The 14,844-nt window shown below is 41.3% G+C and overlaps 1 protein-coding gene across 3 annotated transcripts in view; it reads right to left on the minus strand.

Moving 5' to 3' along the window:
• The window catches only part of LOC139409053 (paralemmin 1a), a 65,396-nt gene extending 52,128 nt beyond the window's left edge, over positions 1 to 13,268 (minus strand). For 2 of the 3 annotated variants that reach the window (XM_071153717.1, XM_071153716.1), the window contains exon 1: positions 13,093 to 13,236. In XM_071153717.1, coding sequence (XP_071009818.1) covers positions 13,093 to 13,097 — 5 coding nt within the window. In that variant the 5' untranslated portion in view covers positions 13,098 to 13,236. Of the gene's footprint in view, positions 1 to 13,092 lie in introns of all 3 variants that reach the window. The other variant, XM_071153715.1, reaches the window with a different exon arrangement.
• Positions 13,269 to 14,844: the final 1,576 nt, after the last annotated feature.

A 14,844-nucleotide genomic window follows, 5' to 3' on the forward strand; every position in this document is an offset into this window, starting at 1 on the left:
CCGGATATGCAGCTATGTATCTATGATCTATCTATGTACCAGATATGCAGCTATGTATCTATGATCTATCTATGTACCAGATATGCAGCTATGTATCTATTATCTATCTATGTACCAGATATGCAGCTATGGCTAGCTGCCCTGGCTGTGTAAGCTAGCCTGCTCATTAGCCTCAAATGTGTCTGTGCGCTAACCCTCGACGACATGACCCACACCACACTGCCACACTCCCCTCTGCTGCACGAGGTCTGCCCCCAAGGCTACGTTTGAATGTGTGTCACTGTGATTGAAAAATGACAGAGGGGGACTGGGACACCACTGGCTGGCATGACTGGCTTGATGATTACACTTGTGGGCTGACTGGGATGAGACAACTTCTATTGTCCTTTTAAGAGTGTTGGAATATTGTTTAATACTGTAAGTGTTATACTATATATACTGTATCTAATCATATGTTTATACGATTGGAATACGCCAAATGGATGTTGAGAAGAAGAAAAGGAGGACCCATGCAGAGAAGAGAGGATAGGGAGGATGAACAAGGAGGAGTGGAGAGATGGCAGGGAGCCGATCAGTCTTCATGACTGGAATGTGAGAGAGGTAGAGGCTGAGGCATGAGAGAGGCTGAATAAAATAAGAGCACGATCTCAGCCTATCTGCTCTCCCAAGAGCTTCTCCATGGAATCTCAATACTTGGAAGGTCCGGCACATATTGAATGGCACATGGTTGGCCATTAGCAGTGGGAAGAACAGTCTGTGTATCTGTCAGCTTACGACTTAGAAGGGAAATGAAGAAGGATTTGTGTTGGTTAGTTTTGTACGTTTATCATGGTCTGGTAAAGAAAATATTCGACTAGATGTCGAATAATTGCAAACAAATAATTAAAAGACAAAATTAGGGATGTGCATGTTATTCGAATATTGAATTATTCAAAAACATGAACGTATGAGTAGTCATTTGTGACATTAATACATACAAGTATGTACCATGACATACCACAAACTCAATGTAGTTTTTATGACGTGCAGTGCGCTCCCCATAAAAAGGCGGTAGCCTCCAAGTATTGTTTATGTTGGCCAATCAAAGCGGCAAATAGGCTTAATGTGTAGCAAGTGGAGTGAGAGTTCACTAATGCAATGCAAGATGGAATAAAATTCCGGAATGAAAAGTTAGCTAAGTGAGTAGGCTACAACCAGCAACCAACAGTTAGGTTGTTGTTTTATCTGAATGGGGTTGGGGAGAATGCACAGCATGTGGCCTCAATTAGCCTAGCTAACTATAGTACTAGCTTCTCTAGGCTGCACCAGTCAAGACAGGCACTGTTATATGGGATGATACATAACATGGTGGCTGCTACAAGTTAGCTAGCCTTGGCTGTAGCCGAGTTGCCATGGTGCTCTCTCTCCCTCCGTCTGCTTGCTCCCATCTCAAACACACCAACGCGAGTGATTCATGCCAGAATCAAGCCTTGTGAAGCTACTGATGCCTCTCAGCGTGTCACCTAACGTCTCCCCAGCGCCATAAAACACCGCCATGAATTAACATGGACAGTCAATGGAGACAAAAAAAAAGTATAGGTGTCAACCTGCCTACACGTTCCCGTGACGTTCATGTCACGTGACACGCTCACGTCATGTAGACAGTGGTCTCATCGTGTACACGTTACACTTACATGGCACGTGTCAGTTTACATGTACGTTTTTATAAAAGATCTCACCATGAACGCATTACAAACGTCTTCATGATGTCTGCATGTACATGCTTTTTAAATTATTTTTAATTGGCAGTGTAATCTAATCAATTTAATTTGTCGGCAAAATAGGCCTATCACCTCTATACAAAAAAATATTAGGCTAGTTGATTTGCAGCCAGCCACCATTACTGCGTACAAAGCCTATATGTGATATAGTCCTATTTCTCAAATTAATATGGACAGGATGGCTTCGTCTGAGCCCTATTCAGAAAAAGGAGGTAGGTTTACCTGTTTGACAGATGCAATCACTGTCACCATGCATTCCTTAGGCTGTATGCTATCAACTTCTGTGGAGGGCTTTATGTGTTATGGTTAAAAGTAGGGCTTGAATTGAAGGGGTATGCAAGGACATACCCTAACTCGTGTTATAGAGAAGGGCAAAAAGCAAGGCTACCTCTTGTTGGTTTATAAATTGTGAGAAAAAACAACATTCCAGATTATATAAAGAGTGATCTATAGGTTATAACAACAATTAACTCCACAATGCTTTCTGCATAGTCCACGAGCCTATCGAAGGCCATGCTCAGCCTCAACATGGGTTCATGGTGGGCCTATAGGCCTATCAAAACATTTAATTTTAAATATAAAGCAAGTATCGTTATCCCACAACAACAAAAAACTGTGGTTGTTTAAAATGCTCTGGAATTTAGAATATTAGTGGTAGGCTATGCTTACAGCAAACAGCCCAAAAAATAGAAGCGGTATGGGTCTATCTATCTATAGACCAAAAAGCTTAAAAGATAAACCCCAAAACAATTCAGGAGAGGGGAATCTCATTGAATCAGGTTATTTGATTCAGTGCAGTTGCGTTCTTACACATAACCTATAACCTGAACGGAACCTGAAAACCCCCCGTCTATTTTGATCACAGATCATGACAAAGCCTGAACATTTCGGCTATATTTATCCTTGATTTAGCCCACTATAACCTATACAGTTGAGGTCGGAAGTTTACATACACCTTTACATTTAAACCCAGTTTCACAATTCCTGACATTTAATCCCAGTAAAAATTCCCTGTCTTAGGTCAGTTAGGATCACCACTTATTGTGACACCACTGTCACAATAATAGTAGAGAGAATGATTTATTTCAGCTTTTATTTCTTTCATCACATTCCCAGTGGGTCAGAGGTGTACATACACTCAATTAGTATTTGTTAGCATTGCCTTTAAATTGTTTAACTTGGGTCAAACATTTTGGGTAGCCTTCCACAAGCTTCCCACAATAAGTTGGGTGAATATTGGCACATTCCTCCTGACAGAGCTGGTGTAACTGAGTCAGGTTTGTAGGCCTCTACAAACCTGACTCAGTTACACCAGCTCTGTCAGGAGGAATGTGCCAATATTCACCCAACTTATTGTGGGAAGCTTGTGGAAGGCTACCCAAAATGTTTGACCCATATAGGAATGCTTATAGGAATGCTTATAGGTCAGGTTTGTAGGCCTCCATGCTCGCACACACTTTTTCAGTTCTGCCCACAAATTTTCAAAAGGATTGAGGTCAGGGCTTTGTGATGACCACTCCAATACCTTGACTTTGTTGTCCTTAAGCCATTTTGCCACAACTTTGGAAGTATGCTTGTGGTCATTGTCCATTTGGAAGACCCATTTGTGACCAAGCTTTAACTTCCTGACTGATGTCTTGAGATGTTGCCTCAATATATCCACATAATTTTCCTACCTCATGATACCATCTATTTTGTGAAGTGCACCAGTCCCTCCTGCAGTAAAGCACCCCCACAACATGATGCTGCCACCCCTTTGCTACACGGTTGGGATGGTGATCTTCAGCTTGCAAGCCTCCCCCTTTTTCCTACAAACATAAAGATGGTCATTATGGCCAAACAGTTCTATTTTTGTTTCATCAGACCAGAGGACATTTCTCCAAAAAGTACCATCTTTGTTCCCATGTGGAGTTGCAAACTGTAGTCTGGCTTTTTTTATGGCGGTTTTGGAGCAGTGGCTTCTTACTTGCTGAGCGGCCTTTCAGGTTATGTCGATATAGGACTTGTTTTACTGTGGATATAGATACTTCTTTACCTGTTTCCTCCAGCATCTTCACAAGGTCCTTTGCTGTTGATCTGGGATTGATTTGCACTTTTCACACCAAAGTACGTTCATCTCTAGGAGACAGAACGCATCTCCTTCCTGAGCGGAATGACGGCTGCGTGGACCCAGGGTGTTTATACTTGCATTATATTGTTTGTACAGATGAATGTGATACATTCAAGTGTTTGGAAATTGCTCCCAAGATTTATTTTGATTTTCCCATGATGTCAAGCAAAGAGGTACTGAGTTTGAAGGTAGGCCTTGAAATACATCCACAGGTACACCTCCAAATGACTCAAATTATGTCAATTAGCCTATCAGAAGCTTCTAAAGCCATTACATCATTTTCTGGAATTTTACAAGCTGTTTAAAGGCACAGTGTGATACAGTGAATTAATCTGTCTGTAAACAATTGTTGGAAAAAGGACTTGAGTCATGCACAAAGTAGATGTCCTAACCGACTTGCCACAACTATAGTTTGTTAATAAAAAATGTGTGTAGTGGTTGATAAACAAGTTTTAATGACTCCAACCTAAGTGTATGTAAACTTCCAACTTTAACTGTATTTAATCTATATTTGACAAACAATAGCCTGACTTCTAGGACCCTTTGACCTCTCCCCGCACCTCCAAATAGGCTAAATGTAGTCCTATGAATAAGGTCTAAATGTAGTCCTATGAATAAGGTCTAAATGTAGTCCTATGAATAAGGTCTAAATGTAGTCCTATGAATAAGGTCTAAATGTAGTCCTATGAATAAGGTCTAAATGTAGTCCTATGAATAAGGTCTAAATGTTTTCCTATTAATTTGCATAGGCTAACCATTGTGATTAATGGCATTTACTATCTTCTGGTTTTTATGGAAGAACAGGCATCTGTAAAAAATAATTATGGTTTTAGATATGCGCCACATGGCCCCTGCGAAAAAATGCGTGAAATTGCATTATTTTCAAATATTCATTGATTTTCAATAAATTACTACTACTTAGCACCTCACCACATGTTTGAAAGTAGGCCTATTCCTTGTAAAGATTATGTGTAGGCTATTGAGTATAAAGGCTACTGAGTAAAATGAAAAAATGTCTAGACAAGAAAGAGGGGATGAGTGTTTGGATAAGACACGTAGGCCTATAGGGGTGTATAAGTTCCGTCTTCCTCCCGACAATATTCGTGCGCAGTTTGATGTTTCATTGTGTGAATCGTTTTTTCAGCTACCCTCCGTTGTTAATGTATTCATTCCCCGTTACATAGCCTGATCAGTTACAGTACCAGTCAAAAGTTTGGACACACCTACTCATTCAAGGGCTTTTCTTTATTTTTACTATTTTCTACATTGTAGAATAATAGTGAAGACATCAAAACTATGAAATAACATGTATGGAATCATGTAGTAACCAAGAAGTGTTAAATAACCACGGGCACTATGTTCACAACGTTGACATCAGTAAACTGCTCTCCCCACACGACGCTAACGTCTGCCCGGGACAGTTGAAACCAGGATTCATCCGTGAAGAGCACACTTCTCCAGCGTGCCAGTGGCCATCAAAAGTGAGCATTTGCCCACTGAAGTCAAGACCCTGGTGAAGACGACGAGCACGCAGATGAGCTTCCCTGAGAGTTTGTGCAGAAATTATTCCGTTGTGGCCTCCTGAGTGGCGCCACATTCTACAGAGGTATCACTACAGATCGGGTTCGATCCCGGGCTGTGTCGCAGCCGGCCTCGACGGGGAGACCCATGAGGCGGTGCACAATTGGCCCAGCGTCGTCCAGGTTAGGGGAGGGTTTGACCAGCTGGGATGTCCTTGTCCCATCACACTTTAGCGACTTCTGTGGTGGGCCGGGCGCATGCTGAATTCGGTCACCAGTTATACGGTGTTTCCTCCGACACATTGGTGCGGTGGGCTTATGGGTTAAGCGAGCAGTGTGTCAAGAAGCAGTGCGGCTTTGCAGGCTTGTGTTTCGGAGGACGCATGACTCTCGACCTTCGCCTCTCTCTCGAGGACGTACGGGAGTAGCAGCGATGGGACAAGACTGTAACTACCAATTGGGGAGAAAAAGTGGTAAGAAGTAAAAAAATATATATATATAAAAAAATATTCTGTTGTGCAAACTGTAAACTGTTGTGCAAACTGTAAACTGTTGTGCAAACTGTAAACTGTAAGCTGTCCAGGTGGCTGGTCTCAGACAATCCCGCAGGTGAAGAAGACGGATGTGGAGGTCCTGGGTTGGCGTGGTTACACGTGGTCTGCGGTTGTGAAGTCGATTGGACACACTACCAAATTCTCTAAAATTACGTTGGAGGCGGCATATGGTGGAGAACTGAACATTAAATTATCTGGCAATAGCTCTGGCATGCCAATTGCACACTCCCTCAAAACTTGAGACATTTTAGAGTGGCCTTTATTGTCCCCAGCACAAGATGCACCTGTGTAATGATCATGCTGTTTAATCAGCTTCTTGATATGTCAGACCGGTCATGTTGATGGATTATCTTGTTAAATGAGAAATGTTCACTAACAGGAACGTAAACAAATCTGTGCACACAATTTGAAAGAAATAAGCTTTTTGTGGGTATGGCAAATTTCTGGGAGTTCTCCCACTTAAAAATATGAGAGGCCTGTAATTTTCATCATAGGTACACTTCAACTATGACAGACAAAATTAGAACAAAAATCCAGAAAATCACATTATAGGATTTTTAATGAATTTATTTGCATATTATGGTGGAAAATAAGTATTTGGTCAATAACAAAAGTTTCTCAATACTTTGTTATATACCCTTTGTTGGCAATGACAGAGGTCAAACGTTTTCTGTAAGTCTTCACAAGGTTTTCACACTGTTGCTGGTATTTTGGCCCATTCCTCCATGCAGATCTCCTCTAGAGCAGTGATGTTTTGGGGCTGTTGCTGGGCAACACGGACTTTCAACTCCCTCCAAAGATTTTCTATGGGGTTGAGATCTGGAGACTGGCTAGGCCACTCCAGGACCTTGAAATAATTATTACAAAGCCACTCCTTCGTTGCCTGGGCGGTGTGTTTGGGATCATTGTCATGCTGAAAGACCCAGCCACGTTTCATCTTCACTGCACTTGCTGATGGAAGGAGGTTTTCAATCAAAATCTCACGATACATGGCCCCATTCATTCTTTCCTTTACACGGATCAGTCGTCCTGGTCCCTTTGCAGAAAAACAGCCCAAAAGCATGATGGTTCCACCCCCATGCTTCACAGTAGGTATGGTGTTCTTTGGATGCAACTCAGCATTATTTGTCCTCCAAACACGACAAGTTGAGTTTTTACCAAAAAGTTATATTTTGGTTTCATCTGACGATATGACATTCTCCCAATCTTCTTCTGGATCATCCAAATGCTCTCTAGCAAACTTCAGACGGGCCTGGACATGTACTGGCTTAAGCAGGGGGACACGTCTGGCACTGCAGGATTTGAGTCCCTGGCGGCGTAGTGTGTTACTGACGGTAGGCTTTGTTACTTTGGTCCCAGCTCTCTGCAGGTCATTCACTAGGTCCCCCCGTGTGGTTATGGGATTTTTGCTCACCGTTCTTGTGATCATTTTGACCCCACGGGGTGAGATCTTGCGTGGAGCACCAGATCGAGGGAGATTATCAGTGGTCTTGTATGTCTTCCATTTCCTAATAATTGCTCCCACAGTTGATTTCTTCAAACCAAGCTGCTTACCTATTGAAGAGTCAGTCTTCCCAGCCTGATGCAGGTCTACAATTTTGTTTCTGGTGTCCTTTGACAGCTCTTTGGTCTTGGCCATAGTGGAGTTTGGAGTGTGACTGTTTGAGGTTGTGGACAGGTGTCTTTTATACTGATAACAAGTTCAAACAGGTGCCATTAATACAGGTAACGAGTGGAGGACAGAGGAGCCTCTTAAAGAAGAAGTTACAGGTTGTGAGAGCCAGAAATCTTGCTTGTTTGTAGGTGACCAAATACTTATTTCCCACCATAATTTGCAAATAAATTCATTAAAAATCCTACAATGTGATTTTCTGGAATTTTTTTTCTCTCATTTTGTCTGTCATAGTTGAAGTGTACCTATGATGAAAATTACAGGCCTCTCTCATCTTTTTAAGTGGGAGAACTTGCACAATTGGTGGCTGACTAAATACTTTTTTTGCCCCACTGTATATTATAGATAGTGCTACAGTGGATTGATGCATGATTACTACTGGAGTGCATCGTTGCCATGGTGTTTACATCAAATGTCCCAACAACAACAAAAAACGGAATAGGCAGTTGCCAGCAGTAGGCCTACCATGTAAAAGGAAGACAGCTTTGTTTGAACCTAAAATATTTTTTAAAAAGTAGAATAGAAATTCTGAGTAGACCCTCCGGCAGTTGAGAGGCTTACGGAATTATAATAGCCTGCCGATGAACATTCTAGCTCAATACTATTGTTAACCTAAAATAGACCAGAGCCTATCATGGGCAGAACAAGCAAGGTGGGCCAAGCCAAGCACGAGCTAGCGAGATCCTATTGGCACATTCTAGCATTTATTTGCATATGTCCGTAGGGGAACGCCTAATCTGGGAAGTGAGTGTGGGCAATAACTAAATTCGCCCTTGCACTCCTTCTAAACTATGCCATTTTGGGGGGATGGGGGGCAAAGGGTAAAGTCTGCTAAACATAGTCTGCTCTGTTTGTTACAGATTCTAGTTTTGGAAACAGAAAACCGCATTGAGATCAAATGTTTAATCAAGGAGAAAATTTGCAGAATGTCGGCCAAAATCAATCTCGCCCCATCTTCCCCCACTGCCGGCCACTGGGATTCCTTTCATCACCATATTTAGTAGTGAGTGGAAACGCCAACCGGATGCTTCACATTTATACAACCAGTGAAATATCTGTCTCATTGTTCTATCTATGGGTGTAGTGTTTGTCAGAGATCACATTTATTTTTGGGAGATTGTAAAATATTACATTTTCATTCAAGACAGGATAAATATATTGTTTCAGGTGATAATAAAACATGTTTTGTTAAGTTACTTCTTCCTCAACTTGTTTCTCCAACTTTATAGCAAGTCAAGCTAGCTTGCACAGCAGAGCAGCTAGCTAGCTAAAAGCTAGGCTATCTTGAAGATACCACTAGTAGCTAGCGACCTCCACCTAATAAATATTTTTTTTTTTTAAGTCCTTACCATCACAATAAACTTAAATCGGAGGCAACAGTCATATAATCTAATTGGCTTAAAAGCCAATGTGTATTATTTAACATGACTATTAAAATAGTACTAACTTCTAGGAATCGGTAATTGTTTGCAAGATGCTAGCTATCCCATAAAGCCATCGCCAAAAACCAAATGTTTCTCTTCTTCTGTGGTTTGGTAACTTCCTGTTCTTCTACAGACTCTGGCTGGACTGAAGACAACGCAATGTTTGGAAAATGTCAAAGTATCCGTCTGGCAACAAAGTCTTCAACCACAAGGGGGCATTGCGATTCCACTGCGTTGTGGACATCCCTATAGAAATAGATGACATCCGGTGCAACGTAACTGAGTGCTTATGAGTAATGTGACACCTCGTGTCAACCAGATGCATCAAACTCTTCATTGTCAATGCAGCAGTCCGTAATGCTACGTTGGGGATGCTACACTAGGCTGCTGCACTGTGTTCTGTGTTCCTGCATGCATTCAATCTTTTAAACTGTGTGTTGCTTTACCGTGCGGTGGTACAATCGGAAGTACACACACATACTCCAAATAGCTAGCTTTTAGCTAGTCGAAAAGCGAAGCACACGTGCATTAAGTACGAAAAATGCAGGCTAGACATCCAGCAAAACAAAACGCATATGCATCTGGTGGACATTAGGCGTGAACGAGGCTTCCGATGTTCAATGGTAGGCAACAGCATAAGACACAGGGGTCACGCAGACGTTAGCCAGGTGGTGGTAGCATCGCGACAAGTCAGTCAGACATTCAACGGTAGGCGACAGTAGCTCATTCGGCTCTTTTCACCCACAATACTCACCGCCCCCTCTGCAGCTGCAGCAATAGGGTGCCAGCCTCTCTCCCTCGCTCAGCAGTACTTTAAAAAAACACATGTATCTCGAATATCCGGACATCCAAACAAAAATGTAAGATACTATTTGAATAGTGAAACTCCCATCCCTAGACAAAATCAACTCAAATTGGATTTAAACAGAGATGTTTCTCAAGTCCATGGCTCCATGATGGATATCAAACATGCACTCTGTATGGTACGTGTATGTTGCACTATATTCTCTTATAACACAGTTTTACTCACTTCCTCTTTCATAGGAGCCTACTGCGTAATTTCAACTTAAATTCATACACTTGTGCTCTACTTTACTACTGGCACCTTCAAAACGTGGAACAATAAACACAAATCTTAATATCAATCAATAAAATAGGTCTACTGTGTTAAACATGACAAATTGGTATGTATAAACAATAGCATTCTTGAGGATGTTAGAGTATGTCAGGTGAAACGAAGGTGATGGATAGTCAGATGGAAGCAATGTGGGCTATGAAAAAGAAGAAGAATCATTGTAACAATGCTGCAACATCACTGTAACATTGTAATATTAGTGGGCTCTTAGGCCTGCAACAATGGAAGATGGTCATGGTCCCCTATTGCCCATTGTATTTTCAAGAATACTTTTTATATTTTGTTCATCTCACTGTAAGTCAGTCATGGATACTTAAGGATATATGGAAATGTACAGAATGGTTACATGGAGGAAAGTGTGGGAGATCGTGCTTTTTCAATTTCAGTCAAGGGGAGGGTTTAGTATTTTTTTTTTTAAATCTAGTCCAGGGGAGGGTCATGTAATTTGTAATTGATGAAATTTCAATATTTCTCAGTGTTTTAGAATTAGTTGCTTGTCAGGCTAAATTTCCATGTGTGCCAGATGCCGCCCCTCATCTCTGATTCTCCGCTGGGCACGCAATATCAAGTGCGCCTATAGGCTATTTAGTGTGGTCTCAATCAAATGATCCATAGCCTATAGGCTATGAAGTGCATGCTCAGAGACACAAAGAGCAAAGTTACATTTCTAAGATAGCTGCTGGTATGGTGTAAATACAACTGGGCTGTATTACACACTCTAATGGATATTCCAACCCTGAGCCCATGCCTTCTCTGCTCTTGCTGATCAAAAACTGTGTAGGGCTACGGTGGCAGTTCAGGAAGAGAGTCAAAAGCGAAATAATACTTTATTAGGCCTAGTCCAAAAAAATGCACTTGCTCGTGGACTAGCCTATCACCTACATGTATGTCATGTTCAGTTTGAGGAGAGCGCAGAGATGAGAAGGAGAACCTGAGGTCAACTTTGATAGCTTGCTACTACTATAATTCATTTTTATTAAAAACAACATGTGTCTTGCCCATGATGGTTGAAATGAATTATGCCTACTCGAATGAATTTGCCTACTTTCAGCACCATGAGCTGTCCATTTACAATTGATTGTGCCACAGCTGCTGCTTCAAGTTTCTTGAATCTGGTTTATTGTGAGGCCATCAAATCTGATAAACACATCTTCATTTTAATTAGACTTTACAAACAATGAGAGGGCTTTGTGTTGGAGCCTATTTTTTCCTATTTAAGAAATGAGTAGTAGGCCTACTTGTTTGACAGAGGAAATTAGGCAATAAGCTGCTATATCCAGGTAGGCTAAATTTTTAAAGTATCATGCTCAGATTCCGAATGACTTCTCAGATTGAATTACTTGCAAACAGGGTCAGCTTCGTTACAAACAAGTAACACTTACTTGGCGTTGGCGAAATATGATAAGATGAACACAGGCCTATCTTTCTGTCCATTAGCCTATTTAAAAAGATTCAGCTAATGCGTAAAACGATGTAGCATTGCATGAAATGTTTATTAAAAGGCAATTTTTTCTCGGACCTGCAAATAAAATAATTGATTCGTGCAATGCTTTTACTATAAAGGAGACCTTTCCATCCTTATTCTTGTCCACGGTGGTCTGCGAACCCACAACCTTCTGTCCCGCAGTCTTGTGTGCTAGCAAAATTCCTGCACTGCCATGTAATGCTTACAGGATGAAGAACAGTTTCTAAAACTGCATTTCTAAGGCTCTGGTCTGTCCAAGAATTGAGGGTAACGGAAGATATGTTCTCTACTATCCACTTACTTTGTATAGAAGGGATCACGTGTTTGTTTTTTTTCAAGCGTTCGGGGACGGTTTAGATTATATACATTTTGCTGAAGGGAGTGCCATCCATTTTCATTTCAGAGAGGTCCGATTTTCTCCATGTAACCCTTATTGTAAATAACGTTCACTCCCGTAGTCAGCCATAATGACAAAGTAATGACATGTTTCCTATAACACCTTTCTGTATCTATGTAGGCTACACTAAAGGAGCCGCATCAGCTCACTCAGCCATGTTGGAACAGCCCATTTCTGTCAACACGGGAGAAAATGAAAACACGGCTCCTACACATGCACGCCCCGGTTCCTACACATGCATGCGCACCCACCACTCACACAATTAAGAGCAGGCACGGCTGGCTGGTACCGTTGTCTGGCGCTCCCTCCTATTTCCAAATAGCACGACATTCACACCACTGGACTATGACATTCAGGATCCCCCATATGCGGCGCGCTATTTAGGAACATGCGCAGCATGCATCACACGTTCCCCATATTGATCCCCCAAAAGACAAACTGAGCCTAAATCGATAGGTCATTTTACAAATAGTTGTTATGGTTGACCATTAAAATCCACGGTAGGCTAATTACACGTGCAAATATAGCCGGGAGTAGTTATTCTGGACACATGTTTTATTTCACATAAATCCCCAGCTGTTGTTAAGAGGATATTCCTTACATAGACTGCCGATTGAACATGCGGCTTTGCCCTGTCTAGATATAGGTCCAGTATTTTACAGCATAGGCGCACATTTTTAAAAAGCCTTGATGTCTTGCCCAACACTGAGCACTGAAGAGAGGACAAATAAATGCGATGCAAGTTGAAGTCAATAACATGACATTGTCTTTTGTCTGCATATTGGCGATGTTTTAAGGTTGACTATTATCAAAATATTAACTTCGCCTATTAAAAATCCTTTCTTCACTGTTTCGAAAAAATCAATACCTCATTTCATCCCCCCAAAAGACCTACATTGCAATTAGCTCGCCTACATATTCTTTCCCTTTTGCAGGTGTGGCAATCGGGGCGAAATCGTTCAAATTGAGCCAGAACATTCATTGTCAGTGCATAAAATACCCTAGTCTATACAATAATAATAGGCTACATGCAGTTAAGTCAAAAGTCTACTTACTCCATGTTTCACCACCGTCCCGTTTCACCAACTCTGCTGTGTTCGACTGAAATGTGTATTTTGCCTTTAATATCAAGAGGAGTAGTCTTCCTCAGTAGCCCACTACCACCAATTTCGGTCTACGGACCCCCTCCCCTTCATTCAGAGCTGCAAAGTCGAGAAATCGGCAGTCCCTCCCCTGTAGCTGGCTTTGGTGGGGAGCAACGCGCTTACAGCAAATTTGCCAAAAGACTACCCTTTAAATCAGGGCCCAAATAATGATTTGCCTTTGCTAATGGGTTCAAAATAACTTCTATACTTTCCACATCCGTGCTCCCACCATTCCCTGTTTTAGGATGATTTATTTTGTTCCATTTCTGAGCTCATACCGCGCAATGCTGTATCATCTGTTCGCACAGCTAGCGCGAGTTAGGTGAGGCGTTACGCCCCCACATGGATAGAAAATAAGAAAATAGTGTAGGCATAGAATCGATTTAGCTCTGCTAGAATTCTCACACTGGACAGGACACGTCAATGAATGTATTATTTAGGAGACTCGTGTTATTTAATGAGACTAATAGGATCTCAACTTCTATAAGCAATATGTTCATGCTCACTGCAGATACCTAAGTCTGGGTATCAGTCTTTTTAGCTATTCCACTCCTTGAATGTAATAGTTGAACTGAGATGGCAACCAGGCTAGCAGATACCTTTCCCATAGCCTAATATTGGCTCCATGACAACTGTTAAACATACATTATGCAACCCACTGTATGATGTGTATCCTAGGCTGTATACCTGTTAGCCTAAAGCATTTAAAGTAGGCCCTAACAGAAAACTAAGGAATTGTACCATCATTGAGTGGGCTATTAAGAGCTTTTCTCCCTTAGTGTAAAATGCACTCAAAATAACATTTGATTTGAGTCAATAGTGCATTATAGAGAGTTATGTGTGCCGCCTTAAGCCACAACTAACAGTACCAGTCAAAAGTTTGGACAAATCTACTCATTCAAAGTTTGTTTTTATTTTTATTTTTTACAATTTTCTACATTGTAGAATAATAGTGAAGACATCAAAACTATGAAATAACACATATGGAATCATGTAGTAACCAAAAAAGTGTTAAATCAAAATACAGTGGCAAGAAAAGGTATGTGAACCCTTTGGAATGACCTGGACTTCTGCATAAATTGGTCATAAAATGTGATCTGATCTTCATCTAAGTCACAACAATAGACAAACACAGTTTGCTTAAATTAATAACACACAAACAATTATACGTTTTCATGTCTTTATTGAACACACTGTTTAAACATTCACAGAGAAGGGCGGAAAAGTATGTGAACCTCATTTGGCAGCAATAAACTCCAAACTTGTATAACCAAAAGTTTTCTGTATTTGCGGTTTAGACCTGCACAACGGTCAGGAGAAATGTTGTACCACTCCTCTTTACAAAACTGTTTCAGTTCAGCAATATTATTGGGATGTCTGGTGTGAACCGCTTTCTTGAGGTCATGCCACAGCATCTCAAACGGGTTGAGGTCAGGACTCTGACTGGGCCACTCCAGAAGGTGTATTTTCTTCTGTTGAAGCCATTTTGTTGTTTGTTTACTTCTGTGTTTTGGGTTGTTGTCCTATTGCATCACCCAACTTCTGTTGAGCTTCAATTGGCGGTCAGATAGCCTTACTTTCTACTGCAAAATGTCTGGATAAACTTGGAAATTGATTTTTCCATCAATGATAGCGTCGATGATTCCGTCGATGATAGTCCAT

This window comes from Oncorhynchus clarkii, chromosome 5, assembly GCF_045791955.1.
Source record: "Oncorhynchus clarkii lewisi isolate Uvic-CL-2024 chromosome 5, UVic_Ocla_1.0, whole genome shotgun sequence".
Classification (NCBI taxonomy): Eukaryota; Metazoa; Chordata; class Actinopteri; order Salmoniformes; family Salmonidae; genus Oncorhynchus; species Oncorhynchus clarkii.